A 26,080-nucleotide genomic window follows, 5' to 3' on the forward strand; every position below is an offset into this window, starting at 1 on the left:
GGCCGCAGCTCAGCTTAAAAATAGCACCCAGCCTGAAATTTGGGTGCGGGCGGGGGCAGCGGAAGAGAGCACCTCTGCAAGGCGGTGACGGGGGGGGGGGGGTGTCAGGAAAGACGAACGCACAGGCTGCGTGGGAACAGGTGGGGCCAGAGAGGCGGCAGCGACGAGAGCGTAAGATCACAAAAACCACGCCGGTGGATCAGGGCAAGAGCCCGTCCTCTTCTCACAGGGGCAACAAGGACCTAGAAATCCAGAGAGACTGGAGGCTCCATTAGAAGCGGCTCGATCGTGCAAACCTTCCCGTTCTCACCCCAGATGCCCCAAAGGGTGCGGCAGGATCTGAGGGCAAGAAGAAAACTCTCCCCTCCGCCGGTTACCAGTAACCAGGATTCACAAGCGCTGCTGCCTCGACATCCCTCTCCTCCTCCACGAATTTTTCCAAAATTCTTATAAGTCCATTCACGTTGGTAGCCCTCACAGCCTCTTGTGGGAGGGAGTTCCACCGTCTAACTATAATAATAATAATTTATTATTTATACCCCGCCCATCTGGCTGGGCTTCCCTAGCCACTCTGGGCGGCTTCCAACACAATATTAAAATACAGTAATGCATCAAACATTAAAAGCTTATCTGAACAGGGCTGCCTTCAGACGTCTTCTAAAAGTCTGGTAGTTGTTCTCTTTGACATCTGGTGGGAGGGCGTTCCACAGGGCGGGTGCCACCACTGAGAAGGCCCTCTGCCTGATTCCCTGCAACTTGGCTTCTCGCAGTGATGGAACCGCCAGAAGGCCATCAGAGCTGGACCCCGGTGTCTGGGGTGGAGACGCTCCTTCAGGGATACTGAACTGAGGCCATTTAGGGCTTTAAAGGTCAGCACCAACACTTTGAATTGTGCTTGGAAACGTACTGGGAGCCAACGCAGGTCTTTCAAGACTGGTGTTATGTGGTCTTGGCGGCCGGTCCCAGTCACCAGTCTAGCTGCCGCATTCTGGTCTAGTTGTAGTTTCCGGGTCACCTTTAAAGGTAGCCCCACGTAGAGCGCATGGCAGTAGTCGAAGCAGGAGATAACTAGAGCATGCACCACTCTGGCGAGACAGTCTGCAGGCAGATAGGGTCTCATCCTGCGTACCAGATGGAGCTGGTAAACAGCTGCCTGGGATACAGATTTGACCTGTGCCTCCATGGACAGCTGTGAGTCCAAAATGACTCCCAGGCTGCGCACCTGGTCCTTCAGGGGCACAGTTACCCCATTCAGGACCAGGGAATCCCCCACACCCACCCGCCTCCTGTCCCCCCAAAACAGTACTTCTGTCTTGTCAGGAATCAACCTCAATCTGTTAGCCTCCATCCATCCTCCAACCGCCTCCAGACACTCACACAGGACCTTTACTGCATTCACTGGTTCTGATTTGAAAGAGAGGTAGAGCTGGGTATCATCCGCATACTGATGAACACCCAGCCCAAACCCCCTGATGATCTCTCCCAGCGGCTGCATGTAGATGTTGAAAAGCATGGGGGAGAGGACAGAACCCTAACTATGTGCTTTGTGAATAAGGACTTTCTTTTATCCATCCCAAAAGCGCAAACATGTGCGATTCTGCCCACAATGCGCAGGGAGAAATTCAGGGCAGCTGCCAGTGCCCCCAACACCTCAGCACTCTGCACAGAAGTCCTCCTCCAAGAGGGCAGCTCGGCTCATGGTAGGGGACGTCCCGGTGGATTGGGCCACATGGGAGGGCCGGATCCTGCTGGGCTCTCTTCCGCTGCTCCACTTGCTGGAGAAAGAGCCTGTTCACCCTCTTTGTGGCTCATTAAAATTTGGGTTTTATGATATCTATGTGTCTTATCTGCTGTGCAACACCCCCCAAACACAGACTATTCCGTTCCCCCTATGAGTCCCTCCAAAGATCTGGGAAATGTTGGCATTTTGCCACCCCGTGAACAGCCCCCTCCTCCTTGATGGGGACGCACAGCCTTTCGGAAGCCGCCTCCCTGTCCCCAGCCAGTATCTCTGGGCCTGGGATGCCCAGGCTGGATGCTCTGGGGTCCCAAGGTCTGGAGGTTGGGGCGGGGGCAAAAGCCTCTCTGCTCCTGCCCTCCCCAAATAAATCCCTGGCCAGCTCAGCCACAACTCCGGGGCTGCTGGCGGCCGCCTCCTTCCTCCGGGGGTCCCTGGCTTCCAGAATTTCCATCTGGCCAAGCCTTGGCCGGGAGGAGGCCCCCTCCCAAGGAACAATCCTGGCACAGCGGCAGAGGAAGACCCCTCCCCTCGCAGGCTCCCCGCCAGCAGGAAACCTAAGCTGCCTGGGAACGTGGAACGACTCTGCCATTCTCCTCCACCGCCCTGGAAAAAGCCCCCCCCCGGATTTCTGGGGCAGGAGGAATTCCTGAGGCAGGAGCCACTGGGGGGCAGGCGGGAGGGAGCGTAGACCCTCCTGGAAAGGATCCTGCTGCCTCCTGCCCAAAAGGGCTCACTGCCCCTTCCTCAGGACACAACATTGGGCACCCTGAGAGGCTGCCAGGCGAGGGAGATGGGCAGATTTCACCCATAGGGCACAAGCCCCACACTAAGGCAGGGCAGGGGGCTCCCATGTATTTCAGGGACCTTCCTGGGAGGGAGGGGGCAGGTGGAAAATCATTTATTGTTATTGTTATTGTTGTTGTTGTTGTTATTATGCCACCCATCTGGCAGGTTGCCCCAGCCACTCTGGGCAGCTTCCAACAAATTATATAACCACAGTAAAACATTGCACATGGCAAACTTCCCCACTCTCCAGCCTGTGTTTGCGCAAGAGAGCATCCCGATGGGTCGCGCCAATGCAGGGTGGGGCCAGGGAGCTGGGGCCCCCAGAAAATGTTCAATGAAGAGGCTGGGCCCCTCAAAGTTCCATGCAGCCGTGCATGCAGGCCATGGGGCGGGCGCGCATCACGCACACAAGCCGCAGGGTGTCCGCAAGTGACGCCGGCATGGCGTGGGGCATGGGCGCATGGCACGAGCCCATCGCAGCGCATGCCGACGCTGTGCGGCCAAGGGCCTCCTCAATCAGGAGGGCAAGGAAACATCGGAAGAGACTGGCTCCTGGATCAGGCCAATGGCCCCCCTTGTCCGACCTCCTGTTCTCACCATGCCAACCAGATGCCCCAGTGGGAACGCCTCCTCTGCCTCCTTTGTGCGCTCTCTCTCTCTCACACACAACTTGTCAACACCTCTGAAGGCAGCTCTTCTGGCCGGCAACCCAAACCACAGCCCCACTTGGCTGCCCGCTTTGTGGGCTTCTGAGCCGGTCGCTGCCCTGGCAGCTGCTCTCCCTCGCCCAAGCCAACGGGCAGAGCCACCCAGCAGCCCGGCTGGCCCTGGCACCTGCAGGCTGAATCCTGGAGCCACCTATGGACGTGGGCAGCCTAGTGGACTGCACAGAGAGCTTTTTTGGAAGAGAGGCTTCCTGACTCAAGAGCGTAGGAAGTGTGTGTTACGGGAGTCCGTTCTCTTGATTTATCGCCACGCAGGCCCCCCCTTTTTCTCCAGAGAGCTCAAGATCCTTGGTTCTTTCTCTTCTCACGGAATCCGCACAACAACCCTGTGAGGGAGGTCAGGCTGAGAGGAGGGGACTGGCCCAAGGCCACACCCAGATTCAAACCCTGGGTGTCTCCCAGGTCCTAGTCAGACACGCTAACCACTACACCACACTGTCTCTGCACAATAGCCCTTCCCATTGCGGGAGTCCAGAAGCAAGAGCATCATCTCACCAGCTTCCCAGGTGACCCTTAGTCCATCACCCACATAGCTGGCATAAGTAGGCACACATCGTACAATCACAGAATTGCAGGGTTGGAAGGGACCCTGAGGGACATCTAGACCAACCCCCTGCAAGGCTGGAATAAAGAAGGCAACCTTTGCCAACCTTGTGCCCTCCAGATCTTTCGGTCTGTAGCTTTCGCTACACGGCCAGGCTGGCAGGGGCCAAGAGGGCACCAGGTTGGTGAAGGCAGAGCTACATGAACTCCCAAGTCAGAATTCCTGCATTGCAGGGGGTGGGCTTGATGACCTTTGGGGGTCCCCTTCCAATTCTATGATTCTAGGCCACCCTCCTTGGTCTGAGCAGCTGAGAAGGAAAGCGGGCACAGGCTTCAAGGGGCAGCAGAGCAAAGCCAGCTTCCACGAACGAGAAACAGACGCACACTCCAGTGAATCGAATGCCATCTGCAGCATCAGGCCTGCCCCTCTCGGGTGTCTTAAAGCACATGCATGTTCATTCTGCGCCTTACAGTAAAGGATGCTTGGGGAGGGGGGTTATAATTGCAAAACTACTCCAGGATCTGGGATATTGGAGATGTCACTGGTGCTAGCCAATCAGCCCTGCCCACAGACGGAATTCGTTTGCAAGGTTGCAGCACTGTTTCCTTCGGGAAGAAATGTTACGTTTGGACTGAATGTGGAAAGGGGGCAACTGTGAGGTTCCTTAAAGCTAAGTGATCCCTTGGCTGAGCCTCATTTTCACCCCCCAGAGCCTGACCTCCCCCCTACTCTGACTAGTTACCCCCTGCCCCCCGCTTGCAGTGGGGCAAGTGCCCCAACCAAAGACCCTTCCCACGTCCCCAGCTCACCTTCGCTGGCAGGGGGGTCGGGGCTGTCCTTTGGGGTGCAGCGGCCGTTCTCCAAGGCCCGCCCCCCCACCTCGCCCTCCGGGAGGCTGCTGGCCTCGTCCTCGCTGGGCTGCCGGCCCTTCAGGTCGGTGGTGGTGCTGCCGCTGTTCTCGGGGCTGCCCGTCCCCACGTCTCCATTGGGCACTTGCTCCACGGGGCTGGTGTTGTGGGCAGGCGGGGGGCACTTGGGCGCTGAGGCTGTGTCTTTGGGGGCTTCTGCGCTCTCCACCTGGAAGGGGAAAAGGCAAGACAAAAGCGGGGAGAGGGCGTGAGGCGCTTCTTCGCACCCTCCGGGTCGAGGGAGGGGTCTTGGGCAGGGAGGGGCATCGTCCAAGACCCTCCGAAGGAATGACCCTTGAAGGGAGGGAAGGGGGGGGGAGCCAATTTCAGGCAAACAGGAACCAGAGAAGTAGCAACTCGCTGCAGGTGAGAATTCTCAAAATTCACATTTCCTTTTTAAAAAAATGCACTTCAGGTGTATGATGTTTTCATACACACAAATACACACACACACACACAAATTTTTTGTTAACTTTTCCGTTTTACAATTTAAAATACTCATTTGAACATTCTCAAAATATGACTTCCCGTCTTCTCTTTCCGTGGTTCATTTTGCATATCACAAATCCCCGCGTATTTTACAAAAACTAAACCATTCAGTATTCCATTACTGCATCCATCAAAACTTATTTGAACTGCTGAACTTATCTGAATGCTGGCAACATTTTCAGGTGTGAACAATTCCCCCCCGTATATTCAATAAACATTTTCCAATCTTCTCTAAACGTTTATGACTTTTACTGCCTAACCCTAAAACAAATGCAGCCAAGCGATTTGCGGGAGAGACGACGACTTTTCGGCAGAGCCATCACTGCACATGGGGAAATAGGGGCATTTATAGAATCAGAGAATTATAGGGTAGACCCCCAGGGTCATCGAGTCCAACCCCCTGCAAGGCAGGAATTGAAACTGAAGAATCCCCAACAGGTTAAAAAATTCAAATGAAGGTGAGTTCAGCACCTTCCGAGGTGGTCAAAGATGTTTGGGGAGCTTTTCTACACACAGCCACAAAACCATCTGCAAAACTCCTTTCCCACAAGCACCTGCCGGAAAGAGGATGCTCGATGAGATGTCCTTAACCCCCCCAGCCCCCCAAGTGTGGTGTGGCGGTCAGAGGGTGGTCCGGGGCCTGGGAGAGCAAAGAAGTTACGCCACTTGTCCCAAACCGACTTCTTTAAATCAGGTTTTGGGCTGAAGCAGAGCTCAGGTGAGAAGAATCCTCCTCCTCCTCCTCTTCGCTGCTCATTTGTCTCTGAAACTCTTTCCTGCCCCCCTTTTCTCCCTCTCCCCACAAGCTGCTGGGCAGCCCCCAGTTGGCACCCCCTTGAAGAAACTGGGGGGGATTTGCAGGCCTTGACTCACCGGCAGAGGAAGACATAAATCTGGTTCCATTGCAAGAGATGCTGACAGGGGGCAGAGAAACGGACAGGGCACCCCTCTGGCTGGCACACAGCGCCCCCCCCCCCAGGACTAGCACCCAGGTGAGACAGGAAAGGAACATGTTAACAGGCAATGTTCTTGGGGGGCCCTTTGACACCTCTTTTCACCCACAGCCATATGCCTCCTGCTCTTAAATTCACTTCCCTTTGATTCCAGGCGGGTTGACCTTACGAGGCAATAAGCCATTTGGTGCGGCCAAAGTCTATGCCCCCCCCCCCGGCGCCAAATGGGCTTCTGCGGGTGGAGGCGTGGGCGAAGGATGCTTCAAATGGCCTTTCCAGGAGGGACCCAAAGACTGGCAACGCTGCCACCACTCAGAGGTCTGGTCTGAGCGGCGTAGCCAGACATCCGAAGCCTATTTAAGAACATAAGGGGGGTCTGCTGGATCAGGCCCACCTAGTCCAGCATCCTGTTCTCGCAGATGCCCATTTGGGGATACCCGCGAGCAGGATTCGAGCAAAAGAGCAAAACTCTGCTCTCCTGCAGCAGTCCTGTGCTCCTCAGGCAGACACACAACTCTGGGTACCAGTTTTTTTTTATTCTGGGTACCAGTTTTTCCTCTCTCCCCCCCCCCCCCCCCGTGATTTTAGCCAATCAGGGGCCACACCACGAAGGCAACCCCTCCACGGAGTCAGGTAGCCAATCTGAGTGGGCCACAAGGCAACACCACTGCGGGCAAACAAAAGGGGGAGAAGAAGGGATGCCTGTTGCCAAGGCAACAAGGTTGGCAGCTCCCAGCATCCTGTTGCTGCACTGGAGGCTCCATTGGCCACCAGGAAGGGAAGGCAAGGACCAGGAGCATCACCCCCCCCTCCTCATCAGCCTGGTTGCCTTGGCAACAGAGGGAGGCATTCCCTCCTCTCCTGTGAGCATCCTGCCTGCCCATCCGTCGCAGCCAAAAGGCAGCTTTCCAGGGCAAAAAGGATCCTGCCCTCTGCATCTGGCGGAAAGTGGTTGTTTGAGGGCACCCCAAAAAGTGGGGTTGCCTGCCAACAGCGACTCAAGATTGTCAATGCATACACACACACACACACACACACACACACACACACACCTGATTCTCCCACAAGTGAGGTCAAGTTAATCCTTAGGTACAAAACAGCAGCATCTCTCTCTTCCCACTCCCCTAGGGCGACAAGAGGGAAGAAGCAGGTGAGTATCATAGCAGACCTTTTTTATTTGGGGGGGGGGGGAGCGTCAACAGTGGCTCCACCTCAGAGCCTTGTCCTCAGTCTTGCTCACTGGACGAGCACCCCATCTAAGACGCAGCCAGATCCAAACCCAACAGAACGGACTTCCCGGCTGAATTGGGGGCACGGACACTTGCTATAGCAACAGACCCAGTTACTTGTCCTCCCAATGAGGCACCCACCAACAATCTCCTATTGAGGGTGGTGGAGTTTCCTACATTGGAAATTTTTTAACACGGTCATCTGTCAGGGATGCTTCACTAGAGATTCCTGCAAGGGGGGGTTGGACTAGATGACCCTTGGGGTCCCTTTCAATTCTAGGATTCTAGGAGCAGGCCATCTTATGACCCAGCAAACCGAAAGCTGGCTTTCAGTGAGTTTGCTGTCACAACCATCCAAGCACTAAGTCAGGCCCAAATGCCAACCGCAGAATCAACTGGGCACCTGCAGCCCAGCGGGTAAAGGACCCCAAACCCCACAATCAGCCGTGAACCCGGTCCTGCCTGCACCACACAGATAGCACTGGCCTACCTTGCAAAGTTGTCGTAAGGATTAGAGAGAGAGCCATTCAGAAACGGCAGGTTTTAAAAAGGGCAGCTCTCCAAATCCTACCGCCAGGAATAATGCAGTGAAGAAGAATCTGGTTGGAGCAGACAGGCCTCTGGGCTGACTCAGCCCCACGGAAGCCGTCACCCCGCCCCACACGTGGCGCAGAGGGAGGGACTGGGCCAGGGGGCAGCGAGAACAAGGGCTTCCTCCTGGTCCCTGGAGGCCCATGTCCTCGTGAGGCTCTCCCAAAATAGCACCCTCGACCCACCCACACAGAGCGGCATGCAAAGTGGGGCCGGCCCCACTCTCTTCCGCAAGGGGCACCTGGGGAGGGGCAGAGCAGGGAGAAATCCAAGCTGACCCAAGGGACCCACAAGGGGCAAGTTCACAACTCTCCCATGTTGTGATGGTGAATAGTCATTACCCTCCGCAGCTGTAAATCATGCCCTTGTGACCCACAGCTCTTCCTTCCTTCCTTCCTTCCTTCCTTCCTTCCTTCCTTCCTTCCCCTTTCCGCTCTGCCCAGGAACTGACCTCCATGCCTTGCGCAGGCTGAGCACCAGGAGGGATGTGACCCATGCGCAGGGCCTTCTGCAAATTCAGCATGCGCAACGCAGAGCAGGCTGCAGCGGCTGCGCAACTTCGCATCTGTGGCAAGGAAGCTCGGAGGCGCCATTTCAGAACATGCTCCCTGCATGGGGAAGCACCAGGGGTTTCCCCCTCCTCTCACCAGAAGCAGAAATTGAGAGGAGACCCACATCTGGACGAGGGGGGCAGAGTTTGCTGGTCTGGTTGGTGCTGCAAAAAGCCCGACAGAGACTGCCGCCCCCAACGCAGCCACACGACTGAGGAAGCTCCACCCTGTTCCCATTTTACAGGTGGGGAAGTGAAGTAGGACAGGGCTGTCACGCAGGGAGACCACAGCAGAGCAGGGTCCCATCTGCCCCCCCCCCAAAAAAAAACAGCCACTGAACCAAATCGTCTGTGGAGATGGCAGGCAAGGAAACCCAATTCAGAAGAACAGGAGGTCATCTATCTAGATTCCTAGGAATAATAATAATAATAATAATAATAATAATTTATTATTTATACCCTGCCCATCTGGCTGGGCTTCCCCAGCCACTTTGGGCAGCCTCCAACAAAATATTAAAATACAGTAATGCTTCAAACATTAAAAGCTTCCCTGAACAGGGCTATCTTCAGGTGTCTTCTAAAAGTCTGGTAGTTGTTGTTCTCTTTGACATCTGGTGGGAGGGCGTTCCACAGGGCGGGCGCCACCACCGAGAAGGCCCTCTTCCTGTTGCTTGGGGCATTGGCTTGATCTAGAAGGTTCTTATGTAGGGAAGGGATGGGTGGGGAGAAGAGGCTTCGAAGCAAACACCCCCCTCAACAGCCCAATCTAAGGGGCAGTTTAGCACCCAACACCCTTCTTATTCTTTGGTGATCACTCAGTAGCTGAGTAAGATCGTCTTCCATCAACACGGTCTTAACAGTGAGTCCGTAAGTGACTGTGGAGGCCAGTTCTGGATCCACACATCCTTCCACAGTGGGGACATTGATTTCTGGGCGGGAGTTGGTCACGGTGAGGGTTTGCCAAGCGTGCCTTCCTCTTTGCACGTTTCTCCCTTGCGTCCTGAGTTCGAGCATTTTCAAAGCCCATGACTCCTTTGGTCAAGGCTGTTCTCCAACTGGAGCGCTCGCAGGCCAGTGTTTCCCAATTGTTGGTGCTTATACTACATTTTTTTTAGATTTGCTTTGAGAGAGTCTTTGTACCTCTTTTGTTGACCACCAGCATTACGCTTTCCATTTTTAAGTTCGGAATAGAGTAGTTGCTTTGGAAGACGATCATCAGGCATCCGCACAACATGACCAGCCCAACGAAGTTGATGTTGAAGAATCATTGCTTCAACACTTGTGATCTCTGCTGCTTCCAGTACACTAGCATTAGTTTGCCTGTCTTCCCAGGTGATGTGTTAAATTTTTGGAGACCACCCACCCACCTGGCCCCCTGGTACCCATATGGGGGTACAGTAAGCCTTCCATTTCTCTTGCGCCAGCAGATGTGGTTCGCCCCACCCCACAACGTCCTGTCAGAGCTTTGGGTCCAGCCCCAGACAATCTGCTAATAATTCCAAGTAGCAAGCTGAGCCCCAGGCAGCCGCCCCCTGCCTCTCCCTCTCTGCTCCTGCCGCTGAAACAGGTGTCCTTCATCTCTCCAGTGACCTTGAAAAATCCACAGCACCAGAGCTGTCACTGGACCCGTCAGGGATATTTCCCTTAAATCCTCACCCCTTGAGGAGAGCCTGCTGGATCCGACCAGTGACTCCTCTAGTCCAGCATCCTGTTCTCACAGTGGCTGAACGACTGAAGCCCACAAGCAGGATCCAAGTACAAGATGAACTGGTCCATGAACTGGTCCTCTTTCCAAACCATCCATCTTAGTGGCTTTCACTGCCTCCTGTGGGAGGGAGTTCCACAGGTGCTGCACAAGGAAGCAGGTGTTTCCAACCAAGAGGCGAGAGCGATATTCATCCCCAGCCTTCTATAGGAGCTCCAAGATTCTAGCAGCTGGCGGGGGGCTAGCGAAGGGGGAGGAGAATTCAGTCCCCCTTGTAGCCTGCTTGGTTTCTATGCTGGAGGGGGCACAGGAGGAATGGAGTGCTCCACCTAACCTTGCCAGTCCAGTCGCTCACTCGCCTACGTGGAGTTCTGTGTGGTCGCCTGCCTGCCTGCCTGCCACTTCTGCCCGCCTCTGGCGACCAGGCGAGTGCTTAAATGCAAGGCTGCATTAATCCTTCCATATGATTGTCACCCAGCCTCTAACCATGAGAGTTAAGCTACTGGCTATCATGGTTAATGGCTACTTCTCAAGTATCCATCTCTTCCTTTCTAAGTGGCTGCCACAAAATCCAGTGGCTATAAGTTCCACAGGACCTCCTTTGGCTGAAATGATTTCAGCTGCCTGATAATTCAAAGCGGGTTTCTGGGTTCTCGCGGGGGCTTAGTCCCTGGGAGAATTGTTGTTGTTTAGTCGTGTCCGCCTCTTCGTGACCCCCTGGACCAGAGCACGCCAGGCCCTCCTGCCTCCCGCAGTTTGGTCAAATTTATGCTGGTCTCTTCGAGAACACTGTCCCACCATCTCGTCCTCTGTCGTCCCCTTCTCCTTGTGCCCTCCATCTTTCCCAACATCAGGGTCTTTTCCAGGGAGTCTTCTCTTCTCATGAGGTGGCCAAAGTCTTGGAGCCTCAGCTTCAGGATCTGTCCTTCCAGTGAGCACTGAGGGCTGATTTCCTTGAGAATGGAGAGGTTTGATCTTCTTGCAGTCCATGGGACTCTCCAGAGTCTCCTCCAGCACCAGAATGCAAAAGCATCCATTCTTCGGCGATCAACCTTCTTGATGGTCCAGCTCTCACTTCCATACATCACTACTGGGAAAACCATGGCTTGAACTATACGGACCTTTGTTGGCAAGGTGATGTCTCTGCTTGAGACCAGGGTCCAAATGCACTCTGTGATGCTCACGGGCTGTGACGTTGGGTCAGCCGCTGCTTCCAAGCCTACCTGACAGGCAGGTTGTTGCACGGAGAGAAAACGAGGAAGGGGAAACCACCTTGAGCTCCTTGGCATTTAGAAAGGCTGTAAAATAAAATTCCACACGCACAAAGCCACAAGCACACGCCCCAACCTCGGGCTGCGTCTGGCTGCTTTATAGAAGAATGTGGGGCAGGGCAGGCCAGCTCCACAGAGGGGGCTGAGCTTGCACACCCCACTCCTGGCCTCCCCCTCCCCCACGCATCATCCACAGCAGAGAGCGCTGGCCCTTTAACTCCACGAGGATTTTGGGGACTCAGCCAAGCAGCTGCAAGCATTCTGTTGCTGGGCCCCCGCTTTGGCGGCAGCGAGACAGCAGCCTGGCCCCCATCCAGCAGCCCTCCAAGCAACCTGGCCTGCCTGCCTGCCTGCCTGCCTGCCCCGGGCAGACCCCTCGCCCTGCCGGGCCCGATCCAATTTCAGGAAGCAGGCAGCAGCGCTGGGGGAACAGCCCTTCCCAGGCGTGTGGCCGGGGGCCAACTCTGCTCCTCGCTTGCCCTGGCAGCAGACGCAGCCAAGAATCAGGTTGCAGCTCCACAAGGCAGGGGGGCAGAGCTGAAGGGGAGGCAAGGAAGGAGCCCCACAGCCAGGAGGAGGAAGAGGCGTTCCCATGCGCCCCCCAACAGTGCTCTGCTGGATCAGGGCTCCCAGAACCAGGAGACCCTGCCCCGTGGAGATCTATACAAGGGACATGACAATTTAAAAAAAAAAAAAACCAGAGGCATTTTTGTTAGGGCTAATCGGAGAGGAAATTCAGAGATGTAAATTTGTTTATGCACGCCACAACGGCTGCAAGAATACTCCTGGCCCAAAAATGTAAAAAAGTGGTTATAGAAATGCGAGCATTTAGTAAAAAATGTTTGGAAGTCAGAAAGGGGGGGGGGGAGGAAGTCGATGTTCTGTCTGACCAATGCTTTATGTTATAGATTTGTGTAATGAGGTGTAATTAAATATGAAAACTCAATAAAAATTATATGGGGGGGGGGGGAAGAGGGGCAGGAGGGGGGGCTGGGCACCCCACCTGTTGTGGGTGCTTAACCAGGACCTAGGCCTCCCCCACCCCCAATAAAGGTCTGGGGTGTTTGGCAGGACCCAAAGCAGAGACCCCACAAGGGAGAAGCAGCGGAAGATCTCCCATAGGCAGCGCAAGAGAAAGAGAACCAGAGAATTGCAGAGCTGGAAGGGACCCCCAAGGTCATCCAGTCCAACCCCCTGAGATGCAGGAATCTCAGCTGGAGCAGCCAGGACAGATGGACACCCAACCTCTGCTAAAAACCGAGAAACCGTTCTGCTGTCCAAAGGCTCATCATGTCTTAACTGCTATATCAAGGATGTCTCTGGACCTTAAATGGAGGCTCATAATATTTAGAGTATACTGGACCCCATTACGTTTGTTTTAAAAAAGGTCTACCTCAGGTATCTAACTGCTGGATATGCAACAGGGATAACGCTTCTCTAAAACACTTTTCTTTTTCCATTGTCCTATATTGAAAGGTTTGTGGCAGAAGGTAACTCATACTATCAACAGAACGGTACGGAACAACCTTACATTTACAGAGCAAAACATCCTCTTGAATTATACAGCCAGCACATGGTACCCTGCAAAAGGACAAGACGAGTGGATTCTCCTCCGTGCCTTTACCATGGCAATAAGACGGATACTGATGAACTGGAAAAATAAAAATGCAGCCCCCTTCTACGACTGGGTTGAAGACGTATACAAACTCACACAACATATGAACAACTTGCAAATAAACACAGGTTTGCCATGGACAAATTCAACGATATTTGGAATCCATTCTTACAAACACTGTAATAGGTTAAGATCTGGTGAAGTACAATAACAACTCTGTAAATTACACAGTTTTGAGTTTTTCTCCCTCCCCACTTTATTTTCCCTTCTATACGGGTTCGCTTTTTTCTCTCTCTCTCTTTTATTTATTCTCACCATGTTCAGTGCACATACAATTATGTACTTCTTGAATTTTCAATAAAGATGTTAAAAAATAAAATAAAATAAAATGTTTGTTCAAACAGGAAAATGATTCCAACCTTAGCACACCCACCCTTTCCCCATTTAGCCAGGTACATTTTTAACAAACCAGTTCACACGTTTCCAAAGCAGTTCCAACAAGCGAGCAAAAGAAATTGCAACTGGCCCCTCAGGCTTCGCCCCTCAAGTCAGCCACCTCATTGCAATTTGGAAAGCAACATACACAGATTACAACACAGGCGTGGTTTCAAATACACACACACACATAAAATCAATACGAGAAATCAAACAACGAGCAGCAGGCGACAACACAAGCTATCAAGAACCGCAATGAAACCGAGAAGGCGCAGCCAGCGTCAAGCACATTTCAGTTAAAAGCACATGCAAAACAAACGCTGATTTAATATAGGATGTAAAACTGGATAGATTTGGCCCCTGGGAACACTCTGCTGCAGACGGATGAGACACCGAGAAGCACAGCGGTTGAAGGGGCCCCCACGAGTCGCCTAGTCCAGCCCTCTGCAAGGCAGGAACCGCAACTGAAGAATCCCCGTCCCATCTTGAAAAGAAATTCCCGCACAGAAGAAATCCCCAGGGCCATTTCCACAGCCAGGGGGGCCAGCACTGAGAAGGCTCCGTCCTCGGGAGACGCCAGCCTAACTTCCGAAATAGTTCTCAGCACTAGGACTTCTTTGTGGGGGAGAAGCCGTTCCTCTTACAACGGGAATCCCCCTGGGGAGACTGTGTGGGTCAAAAGGGGCGTTTCTAACCTTGCCCAGCGAGGAAACCATCGGGCAAGAGCGGAATCCCGTGCGCCTGGCGGTGTCTACGGGAAAGCGTCTCGCAGACGGCGCCTCTCCTGAACTCCCGTTTACGAGGCCAAGAATGTGAAGCTCCTTCACTCAAAGCAGCCGAGGCCTCCAAAACCGCTCCTTTCACGTCCCCTGGAGGAACGGATTCACAGGAGCATTTGTGCGCTTTGCCAGAGGTGACGGGCATGTCTGCGCATGCCCACGCTTCCAGAGAGGGATGTCACCGGGAGGGGTATTCTTTGCAGCAGGAGAGGGCAGGGCAGGGGAGGGTGCGCTTTGCGGGCGCACACGTGGATCTGCGGCTCTCGGAGAGGCCCAAGAATGTGGGACTTTCTCTTCCTTCCGTGGCCTGGTTTCCGCACCAGCCGAGACCATGGGTCTACTCTGAGGAGCCCTGACCCCCCGCTGCTCTCAGAACCGGGAGATGAAGTGCCAAGCCCCAGCTCCCCTGCTGTGTAACTCGGCCAATGCCACCTCCTGGATCCTTCCTCAAGAGGAGGCACACAAAACCTGCTCCACAGAGGCTTCTGCCAGCACCGGCCACCGTGCCCAGGCCGGCATTTATGGGAACCCGCAAGCGCAAGAGGTCCGTCTGTGCCCGGTCACCCTCGCCCCCCAACGGCTCCTGGGCCCCCACTCACCACGGGCTGCCTGCGCTTCCTTCCGGGACGGCCTGCTTTCCTGGCGGGGATCCCTGCGTCTGGCCTCTCCGCCTTGCTGCGGTTCTCATCAGGGTCCTCTTCACCCTGCTGGAGAGAGAGAGAGAGAGAGAGGGGGGTCACCACAGGTAGAAGCGGAGATTCCAAAAGACCAGAAGAAATTGTTCATGCCCAGGTACTGTTAGCCCAAAGATGCAAAGAGGAAGCCGTTCCGACCCGAGAAGAGAGGCAAACCACCAAGTGAGTGGACTAGGCTGAAATGGCGAAACTACAGTGGATGCTTGGGTTGAAAACGTGATCCGTGCGGGATGCATGTTCGCAACCCGCAGCGTTTGCAGCCTGCAGCGGCGCATCTGCGCACATGCGGGTTGCGATTCGGCGCTTCTGCGTAAAGCACGATTTAGCACTTCTGCGCATGTGCAACCCCCCAAAACCTGGAAGTGAACTGTTCCGGTGCTTGCGGGTTTTGACGGGTCCGTAACCTGAAAAAAGCGCAACCTGAAGCGTCTGTAACCCGAGGTATGACTGTAACTGGAAAGCTCAGAAATCGAAATGACAAGAAATTGTAAAAAAGAACGGGAAATGTTCAAATGATACATTTGCAAAAGAATTGTAAAAAGGTTAATACATTGGCAGGATTTTAAGAACACTTGTAATTTTAGAGATAGTGTAGGAAATTTGAAGCGAAAAATAATTTGCAATGGAAATGATATGCAGTTGAAAAGAAAATTTAAGGAATGGCGGGGGGAATCACGGGACTCTGCGAATTCCATTTTATGGATTTGATATTGTTTTTGTGTATATTTTTCTTTGTTTGCTGTTGCTGTTGTATTTGTTATTGTTTGTTTTTATTTTTGTTACTTTTGAAGAAAATTGAATAAAACATTTTTTAAAAAAAGAAAAAAAGAGATCACCCCAGGTGAGGTTGTGGGTCAGCAAGGTGGCGCAAGGACACACAGGAGCACACTTCTCCTGCCACACCAGGGGTTTTTTGGAGGGGGGAGGGAGTGTTAAGAGGTAACGTTCTAAATGGTGGAATTGCACTATTCACAAGATCAAGGAGGAAAAAGACATTCAACTGGCACCAACTAGAAAGCTCAACAAAGGGCAGGTTTTTCATGGAATCACAGAATTGTAGAGTTCGAAGGGACCGCCAAGGATCATCTAGTCCAGCTCATGCCAATGAAGGAATTTGATTCAAATCATGTTTTTCTCAGCCCTTGCTAGTGCACTGCTATACAGTCATACTTGTGTTGCATTAGGTTCATGTTGCGTCTTTTTGGCTTGCAAATGTGTATACTTCTGGGTTTCTCCGCATGCGCAGAAGCATGCTGTGCACTTTGTACATGCGCAGAAGCTCTCTATCGCGTTCTGCGCTTGTGCAGAAGTGTCGCTCTAGTTGTGGGCTTTTCGGGGTGCAAACGGCACCCCGGAATGGATCATGTCCGTAGCTAGAGTTACCACTGTAATGACTGTCTCATTTGCTTTTTGAAAGAACATTTTGAAATGCTTGTTTTTATTTACTGGGTGTGAGAAAATATAGTTCTGAAGCCGACGGGGTTTACTGCATTTGTCATTCCCATCCCCTCCCAAAACCAGCACATGGTGTTTTTTTAAAGAGCATATTTTCTGCAGATTAGTATAATGAATGTGGCCCCTGAATGAACCTGCAGAACAAACATCAGAGCCCCCCCCCCCGAGCTGCCCCCAGGAAGGGAACAGGGGCTGAGCCCCTTCCCAGGATGGCGACAACCCCCAACAGAAACGAGAAACTAACCGACCCACACCTGCCTCCCGTCTTTGCCAGGGGAAGGGGAAATTGTGCCCAAGAGACCTGTGGAGTTTGCAAGGCAGCCTTCCTTGGCCCAATGAGGATGCTGAGCGCAACTAATCAAAAAAGCCTTCCTGCCTCTTCGCCCTGAAGCGGCCAAAGCACAGCCAGCACCCAAACTGCCCCCAAGCCCTGCTTCTCTTTGGGGTTTTTGCTCCAAAGACCTACTATCCTGATGAAGAGTTTGGTGTAGCCTGAAGGCTTGCTCAGAGTGTGTTGGGGCTTTCAAAGAGGATCTTCAAAACCGCCCAGTTCCCTGCGCACTGGCTCTGCTGCACATTCAAAGAGCCCGAAATGCCTCCATGGGCAGCCGGGACACCAAAGCCCCTCTTCTCTTGGCAAGGGGGTTGGACTAGATGACTGCTAGGGGTCCCTTCCAACTCGGACACAGAAATCTCCCGAAAGTTCACCAGATGAAAGTTTGAGGTCTTTGGGCCTAAGGCATCGTGTGGGACCACAGAAAGGTGCGTGGAGCTGTGCAAGTCAGAGAAGGGACCCGCACAACAGCCGCACAGTCAAGGCAGAGAGGAGCGTAGGAAGCGGCTGTGAACTGGGCCTGACGACTCCTCTGTCAACTTTGGCCAGAGACTCTCTGCACGACCTCAGGGGAGTCTTTCTCCATCACCACCAAAACCACCACCTCCACCTCTCCTTTCGTCCCTCCATAAAATGGGAAGGAAAATCAGGACGTCCGGAGAGCCTGGCAGCTGGATCAGACCAAAGGGGGGGCTCACTCAGTCTCAGTCCTCCTCTCCTACAGTCCCCCCCCCCGCTTGGGGGAAGGGCCCAAGGGCCACAGCAGCAGCAGCAGGGCTCCCCCCCCCCAGAGATGCACAACGACAAGTAGTTGAAGGGCTGGAAAGGAATCACGCCAGGCCTAATTTCAGAAATCTCTAAAACGGGCACGCCTTGGAGAAGGCAGACAGAGAAACGTTTTCCTCCCTCTCTCGTAAGCCAAGACCTACGGATGTTGGGAGATTCATGACAAATGGAGGAAAGCTCTCATTCGAGCAGCACAGAGGGAAACTGTGCCCCTGAAGGACCAGGTGCGCAGCCTGGGAGTCATTTTGGACTCACAGCTGTCCATGGAGGCGCAGGTCCATTCTGGGTCCAGGGCAGCTGTTTACCAGCTCCATCTGGTATGCAGGATGAGACTCTACCTCTACAAGAAAGAAGATTCCACCTAAACATTAGGAAGAACTTCCTGACAGTAAGAGCTGTTTGACAGTGGAATTTGCTGCCAAGGAGTGTGGTGGAGTCTCCTTCTTTGGAGGTCTTTAAGCAGAGGCTTGACAACCATATGTCAGGAGTGCTCTGATGGTGTTTCCTGCTTGGCAGGGGGTTGGACTCAATGGCCCTTGTGGTCTCTTCCAACTCTATGATTCTTGCCAGAATGGTGCATGCTCTGGTTATCTCCCGCTTGGACTACTGCAATGCGCTCTACGTGGGGCTACCTTTGAAGGTGACCCGGAAACTACAACTAATCCAGAATGCGGCAGCTAGACTGGGGACTGGGTGCAGCCGCTGAGACCATATAACACCGGTCCTGAGAGATCTACATTGGCTCCCAGTATGTTTCTGAGCACAATTCAAAGTGTTGGTGCTGACCTTTAAAGCCCTAGATGGCCTTGGTCCTGTATACCGGAAGGAGCATCTCCACCCCCATCATTCTGCCCGGACACTGAGGTCCAGCACTGAGGGCCTTCTGGCGGTTCCCTCCCTGCGAGAAGCCAAGTTACAGGGAACCAGGCAGAGGGCCTTGTCGGTGGTGGCTCCCGCCCTGTGGAACGCCCTCCCACCAGATGTCAAAGAGAAAAATAACTACCAAACCTTTAGAAGACATCTGAAGGCAGCCCTGTTAGGGAAGCTTTTAATAGCTGGTGAATTATTGTATTTTAATGTTTAGTTGGAAGCTGCCCAGAGTGGCTGGGGAAACCCAGCCAGATGCGGGGTATAAATAACAATTTTGTATTATTTATTATTATTATTATTATTCAAACTGGTGCCCACATCTTGCTCTGCTTTCCTTTGGACCCCCACCGGTGAGGCCAACAGGGAGGGTCTAATCGCCTGGGCAGCCCAGGACCTCCAGACACGCTGCCCAGGCTTGTGGCGCATGTTTGACTTGACCCCCCAGGTGCCCTCCCTTCCCTCTCGAGACTGACAGGTGCCCTAGAAGATGGACAGGAAGAGAAGACGCTTCCTTGGCAGAGAAGACGTAGCCTGAAGGCCGACAAGCCAAGCAGGCAGGTTGCTATGTGATCCCAGGGCAAAGTCAGGTAAGACCTCTTCCCCTGCGCAGGGGGGCTCCTCCCTCCGGCCGGCACGGATCAGGTCCGCCCCGCTATAAATCAAGTTGCTCCACCTGTGGCTCAGGTGCGGAGAGCCACCTGGCTGCCTGCAAAGCCCCCGGGGCCCCTCCAACCCGCCTCCCTCCTGCTGCTCCTGCCAAACAACTCCAGGGGAAACTCCCTTGTTCGGGGGGGGGGGCAGGGGAAGAACCCCCCCTCCCTCTGTGGGCCGGATTCTCCTGCAGAAACAGGGCTGCGCAGCAGGCAGCAAGTGACAGAAACAGCCGGCAGGAGCCTAGGATACTGGAACGCCACTGGGGCAGCCTGGGCACAGGAGCTGGGGGGGGGGGCACAAAAGAGAATCACTCTCCTTCTCCTGTGGTTTCCAGAGGTATTGATTGCCATCCTGTCTAGGGGCCATTGAGATCACTCTCCTCCTCCATGAATTGGCCTCATCCTCTTTTCAAGCCCTCTAGGTCCTGTGGCGGGGAGTTCTACAGTTCCAACTCTGCGCTGCGGGGGAAAGTTCTCTCTTTCCTCTGTCCTGAATCTTCCACCTGGATGCGCGCATGTTCTGCTGTGCTCAGAGAGGGAGAATGCAGGGGGGGGGGCGCACACCGGCGCACGCATGCAGTGGAAACACAAAACCCTGTTTCATGTGTCACCTGGGAAAGGCGCCCGAGAGACTGTGGCGGAGAACAGGGGAGGGAGGGCCAGGCCAAAGCCCACGGGGAGCCCTCTGCACGAGCCCTGGAGCCTCCCTTGCAGCCTTAGCGGGCCCCTGCGCCAGGGTGACGGAGAACAGCGCAAGCGGCAGACTGGCAGGAGGGGTGCCAGTCCCCGGATGGTCCTCAGCCGCCACGCCTGAACGCTGCCCCTTTAGGGCTTTCCAGGTGTGGGGTCTGTGAGAGAGCCAGAAGCCGTGAGCCAAGCTGTAGGGAAAACCCCACGGACACCTAAGGCACGCCTCGATGGAGAGCGGCTCTGGAACTCGGCACCCTCAGGGCACAGCAGAGCAACCCTGAGTCAGTCTTGGCATGAGCCAGGCGGTGCCAGCTGGCTCCCAGCCCTCCGGTGCAAAAACAGGTCTCTTTCTCTCGCTCCGGTTTCCTAGATCCTGGAACGCATCACCTGCATTTCCCCCCCCCCCCGCCATGTGCATGACGGCTCTGCCTCTCTCTGGTCTCCCCTCCAAACATCATCCCATCCCAAACTGCCACATAACACCCCCTTCTGCATTGGTAAATACACAGATCTTCCCGTGTGGCAGCATCTCCCATTTGGAACTCCCCGCCACTTGAGCCTTTGCCACCCTCTGTTTGGCACCTGCTGAAAGCATTCGTGTTTAGGAAGAGGATGAGTGTTTTCATCTGTTTCCAGTCCATTGTTATTTTAATTTAATTTTGAGAAAGGTTTATTGGGGGCGGGATTTGTTTTTGATTTTTCTCTTTGTTCTTTCTTTCTTTTTTGTTTCATTTTCTTTCTAGGTATATAAAATTTGTATATAATTTTTGTACACATGTTGGAAATTATATTATAGTAAGTCCTGTAATGTCATATGACAACGTTTACCGATGTAATATAAGAATGTTAACAAATAAATAAAATGCAAATTCAAAAGAGAGAGAGAGAGAAAGGTTTATTGATAATGATAATGCTTTCTTTAAACCACTTGGAGGTTTTTGGGTCTTCCCCCCCCCTTTTTAACCAATCAGTGGTATATGAATTGTATGAAATAAAACGCCGTATTTTTAGTTGCCGGTTTGCCAAAAGTGTTTCAAAGATTGCAACTGCTTTTTTGATGTGTTGTTAATTATAGCGTACGGTTTATGCTGTACTTAACGATGTTTGCAAGATGCTTTGGGATTCGTGTGGATGGAAAGTGTCATAGAAATAAAAAGCGTCCGTCCGTCTTCCCTCTCTGTGTGCCCTTCGGAGAGCTCAGCTGAGGCTTCTTCTAACGCCCACAGGCTACCAGGCCTTTGCCCGCCTCTCACGAGAAAACAGAGCATGTGCAGAGGATCCTCTCTCTGGCACCACAACCCGCCCCAGGGGCTCCCTGCAGAGGGCTGGACTAGGTGTGCCCTGGGGGTCCCTTCCAACTCTGAGGTCACCCACACACTTTTGGCTCAGCATTACAGGGGTACCTCGGTTTCTGAACAGCTTGGTTCACGAACAACTTGGAACCCAGACACTGCAAAAGCAGAAATAGGTGTTCCGGTTTTTGAACTATTTTTCAGAAGCCAAACGTATTCTATTTTTCTTCCCCCTGTTTCCTGTTGCGCTGCTAATTTGCGTCCCCCCCTTGTAATTCAAGTCTTCCGTTTCCAATTGCAGTGTTTTGAATTGATATTTGGAGCTTATATTTGGTGCTTTTGTTTTTGCTATTTATTTTGCATTTTTTGTTTTGAGGCTTTTCTGGTTAATTCGTTTTTGTGGCTGTGTGGATCCCAGTTCAGCTACAGATTTGATTGATTGATTGATTGTGTGACTGCGGAAATGGATAACCCCGCCCCCCCATCCAAACAATGACCATCATCAGTGCAGGTATGAAAAAAATTAACTTTAATTTTTATCATCTAGAATACTGTTTTATTTATTTTATAGTACAGCACATTGATTATTTCTTTCATTTTATGGATCGATGGTCTTGTTAGATAGTAAAATTCATGTTAAATTGCTGTTTTAGGGGTTGTTTTTAAAAGTCTGGAATGGATTGATCTGTTTTGCATTCCATTCTATGGGAAAGAGCGCCTTGGTTTTGAAACACTTTGGTTTTGGAACAGACTTCCGGAACGGATTAAGTTTGAGAACCAAGGCAAAGCCCATGCCAAAATACGCTCTCTTCCTCCGCCTCTGCCGCCCTCCAAGCCCAGGCTGCTCCTCTGCCCCACAGACTTCAAAGCTGCCCGTCTCATTATCAAAGAATCAAATGAGCGGGAAAGCACACGAAGGTCATCTAGTCCAACCCCAGCGTAATGCAGACGCTTCCGCCCCAAAAACCAGAGCTGGGTTAAACCCGATGCTGGAGACAGAGAAGACCCCTCCCCACCAGCCAATAATAATAATAATAATAATAATAATAATAATAATAATTTTTTATTTATACCCCGCTGTACCTGGTTCAAAAACCGGGCTCAGGGCGTCTAACAACAAATTTAAAACACTTTAAAACACTTAATTATAAAAGCAGCATAAAATACAGTATAAAAACATGAATAACAATAAATTCAAAAATCAATTAGATAATCCCCAGGGCTAGCTGACTGAATTGGTCCTACTTGGGCCAGCGAGGAGGCCAGGGGAGAATTAGCTGTGGGGTCTCAGAGCGGGTAATGTTCATAAAAGGGGAAGGAAGGGGAATAAAAGATCATGCTGAATTCAAATTAAAGGTCAGGTGGAATAACTCTATCTTGCAGGCCCGATGGAAGGAGGTTAAATCCTGCAGGGCCCTGGTCTCCTGGGACAGAGCATTCCACCAGGTCGGAGCCACCACTGAGAAGGCCCTGGCCCTGGTGGAGCACAAACTTTGCACAGGTGCAATCGGCATTGGAAGAGACACCCGAAGGTCATCCAGTCCAACCCCCCCCCAATGCAGGAATATTTTTGCCCAACGTGGGGCTCGAACCCGTGACCTTGAGATCCATGGACTGAGCTCTCCTGCAGGCTGTTACAGGCCCTGCTGCCACCCTTCCCAATCACAGCACGCCCCCACTGCCCCCCCCCCGCTTACCTTGTGAGCGTCCCCTGACTCCCGGTCGGCGGAGGGGCTTCTGGTGTCGACGGCCCCATTGGACGGCATGGCGAGCGAAGCGGCAGGGGGAGGCGGGTCCCCTTGGGGGGCTCAAGGTGCCAAAGGCTTCGGGGGGAGCGGGAGAGCTGGCACGCCGAGGGCCCCCCTGTGCGGATGGCTCTGTCCTGGTTTCCCTGCCACCTGCAAGGGCCAGAAGAGAGGGGGCGGTCAGAGGGCCAGACCCAGACCCGGGGCAAGAGGCGCACTGGGGCAGCGAGAGCCCTGGGGGGGGGGGCAATCATTAACAAGCCACAGCCTTGGCTCTGGGTGAGCTGGGGGGGGGGCAGGGCCACTCGCAGAAGGAAAGGTCCCCACCTGGCTCAGAGACCCCCCACCCTCAGCACCCATTGGCAGGGCAAACAGCTGTGGGGTGGGGGAAGAAACAGGCCTTGGGGCTGCACAAGGTGCAAGGGGGGGTGGGGGCAAGGGGGTGGGAGGCAATTGAATCTGCTGCTTCAAGGAGATTAGTCCCGAATCTGGGACCCAAACCACAAGATTCAAACTACAAGAAAAAGGAGATTCAAACATGCATTTTAACCTGTATTTTAAATTGGGTTTCCCCCCCCTTTCTTCCACCCCTCTTTCCCCCCAATAATAATAATTTATTATTCATACCCCTCCCATCTGGCTGAGTCTCCCCAGCCACTCTGGGCGGCTCCCAATCGAGTGTTAAAATACAATACAGCGTTACATGTTAAAAACTTCCCTGAACAGGGCTGCCTTAAGATGTCTTCTGAATGTCAGGTAATTGTTTTTCTCTTTGACATCTGGTTGGAGGGCTTTGGCCGGGGAGGGTGGGGTATAAATAAAATTTATTATTATTATTATTATTATTATTATTATTATTATTATTATGAACTTTCTTCTTCTTCTAATAGCTGTATGGCAATGGAACAGTCTCCCTCAGGTGCACTCTCCTTCCTTGGAGGTTTTTAAGCAGAGGTAGGAGGGCCATCTGTCAGGGATGCTTCAGCCGAGATTCCTGGATTGGAGGGGTCAGGCTGGATGACCCTCGGGTCCCTTCCAACTCTTATGATTCAGGAACCAAATACAACAGAGGCCTCCAGTCTGGGCATCTCCAAAGCAACCAGGGGAAGGACTCTGGAAATGGGTGTGTCCCCTCCCCACACAATGGTTGTGGTCTGCCCACTGCCTGGGAATGCCAAAGGGCCACAGGATGCGACCCCTCTGGCGCCCAACCCCCCGCCATAAAGGAATTGCAGCTAAAGGGACGTAATGCGCTGCAAGTGAGCTAAGTCACAAGGGAAAGACGGAGAGGGAATCAGCCTTTCCCAGGCGGAAGACAACCCCCCCCCCCGTCCCCTGCCAGGCTAAGAACAAGGTCTGACCCACATCTGACCCACAGTGGCACTCAATGCCCCCTGCAAGTGGGCAGGGATTGCTGCGGAAGAATCTGAGCAGCCCCCCTTGGCTCTTTCCCACACCCAAATTCACGTGCCATCCCCTGCCAGGGTGCCCACGAAGGCTCAGGGCACCCAGCCCTACCTGCCCCCCTGCTCTCAGTGTGGGGCTGATCTGGCTATGGGGAGCAGCGGCTCCGGATGAGTTCCACTGCAGCACCTTTTTTGTGGGAGGGGGGTATAATATTTTATTTTATTTCAACCTTAAAAGTTACGTTTTGCCACCCATCCGTTATCCCAAATTCCACAATACTAATGTTTGCAATGCACATTTCGGACAACTGCATTTTGCAATTCCACCAAATCCATCTTCAGCCTCTTTAACAGGTTTATTATTATGTTCTTGCTATTGTTCTCCCCTTAAACCTCGAACCCCGCTGCGTACTTCGCATTTGGAAAGTAACTTCGTAAACAGACTAGAGATGTTTCTTATCAGGGCTGCCAGTTTTGCCATCTCTGCTTATTCCACACTCCAGGAAACATCTGTCCCCAGACTGTTTTCGGCTCTGCCCCCTTGGTCCCATAAACGCCTCCCCCCGTGCCCCCCACCCCATAAGAAGCATTATTCAGAACGGCAGACCCAACCAGGGAAGACAAAACCCCAATGCAAACAGCAGCAATTTATCGCACATCTATTCGAAATCAACTAATACGCTCCCCAAAACTGATGATCTTTTCAAAGCCCAATACACACTTACCCCATCCAGGGACCCCCCTGCCATCCCCTCACCTCTTAGAACCTCCCCCCCCCCCAGGTAATCCCAGTACCCACTTTGGAAACCACAGGTCTAAAGGAAGCGCCCAAGAAAAGGGAAGGTGTGGCCCCCAATGGGACCCCCTCCTGCCACAAGGGGTAAAGGTAAAGGGACCCCTGACCATGAGGTCCAGTCGTGGCCGACTCTGGGGTTGCGGCGCTGATCTCGCTTTACTGGCCGAGGGAGCCAGCGTACAGCTTCCGGGTATGTGGCCAGCAGGACTAAGCCGCTTCTGGCGAACCAGAGCAGCACACAGAAACACCGTTTACCTTCCCGCTGGAGCGTTACCTATTTATCTACTTGCACTGGTGTGCTTTCGAACTGCTAGGTTGGCAGGAGCAGGGACCGAGCAACGGGAGCTCACCCCGTCGTGGGGATTCGAACCGCCGACCTTCTGATCGGCAAGCCCTAGGCTCTGTGGTTTAACCCACAGCGCCACCTGCGTCCCTTGCCACAAGGGGACATCTTCCCAAATCAGATGCAAAGAGGACACTGCGCGCGCGCACCCCCCCCCCCCCGAAAACGCAGCTTTCTGGGAAAGAGCAACAGATCTAGGGTTCAGTTCCCTTCCGCTCTCAAAACAGTCAGGTTGGGATCTCCCCTGAGCATCACAGAGACCGGGGTTAAGAGGAAGCCCCCTGCCCAAGAAGGAGCCATCAGAACTGCCTGTGCCAAGCCCACCCCCCTCATGGGAAAGGGTCCTAGCACAGGGCCAGGGCACCTGCTGCCTTGCCAGCAAAACAAAGTCCCGGGTTCAAGTTACGCTGCCGGCATCTCCAAGGAAGGCTTGGAAAGACTGCCTGCCTGAGAGCCATCGCTGCTGTCGAATGTAGACAGACTGGTAGACTGACTCTGGATAAATCAGATTCCTGGGTGCTAGAAGTCTCTCTCCCCCCCCCCCACTCAACGGCCCCCTGGCAAACAGGTTTGGGTCCCCTCGCGAGCTCTGAGCATCTCACCTCCCTGCTGCCCCAGGAGGCAGCTGCTCTTTCCTGGATCAGGACCACAAACCGGCCTCTGCAAGGACCCTCTCGTCTTCACACAGCCTCCA

At 53.2% G+C, this 26,080-nt stretch overlaps 2 protein-coding genes across 8 annotated transcripts in view; one reads left to right on the top strand and one right to left on the bottom strand.

Annotated features, from left to right (window-relative positions):
• The window catches only part of OST4 (oligosaccharyltransferase complex subunit 4, non-catalytic), a 247,664-nt gene that overhangs the window by 171,875 nt on the left and 49,709 nt on the right, over positions 1 to 26,080 (top strand). The gene's annotated exons all lie outside the window — the stretch shown is intronic.
• DNMT3A (DNA methyltransferase 3 alpha) overlaps positions 1 to 26,080 on the bottom strand; it is an 84,475-nt gene that overhangs the window by 47,712 nt on the left and 10,683 nt on the right. For 4 of the 7 annotated variants that reach the window (XM_083432558.1, XM_083432552.1, XM_083432556.1 and 1 more), the window contains exons 2-4: positions 22,794 to 22,994; positions 14,921 to 15,028; positions 4,606 to 4,873 (exon numbers count right to left, since the gene is read on the bottom strand). In XM_083432558.1, coding sequence (XP_083288684.1) covers positions 4,606 to 4,873; positions 14,921 to 15,028; positions 22,794 to 22,862 — 445 coding nt within the window. In that variant the 5' untranslated portion in view covers positions 22,863 to 22,994. The remainder of the gene's footprint in view (positions 1 to 4,605; positions 4,874 to 14,920; positions 15,029 to 22,793; positions 22,995 to 26,080) is intronic. The other 3 variants (XM_083432553.1, XM_083432557.1, XM_083432555.1) reach the window with 1 other exon arrangement.

Source organism: Podarcis tiliguerta (genome assembly GCF_965153285.1).
Source record: "Podarcis tiliguerta genome assembly, chromosome: 3".
Classification (NCBI taxonomy): Eukaryota; Metazoa; Chordata; class Lepidosauria; order Squamata; family Lacertidae; genus Podarcis; species Podarcis tiliguerta.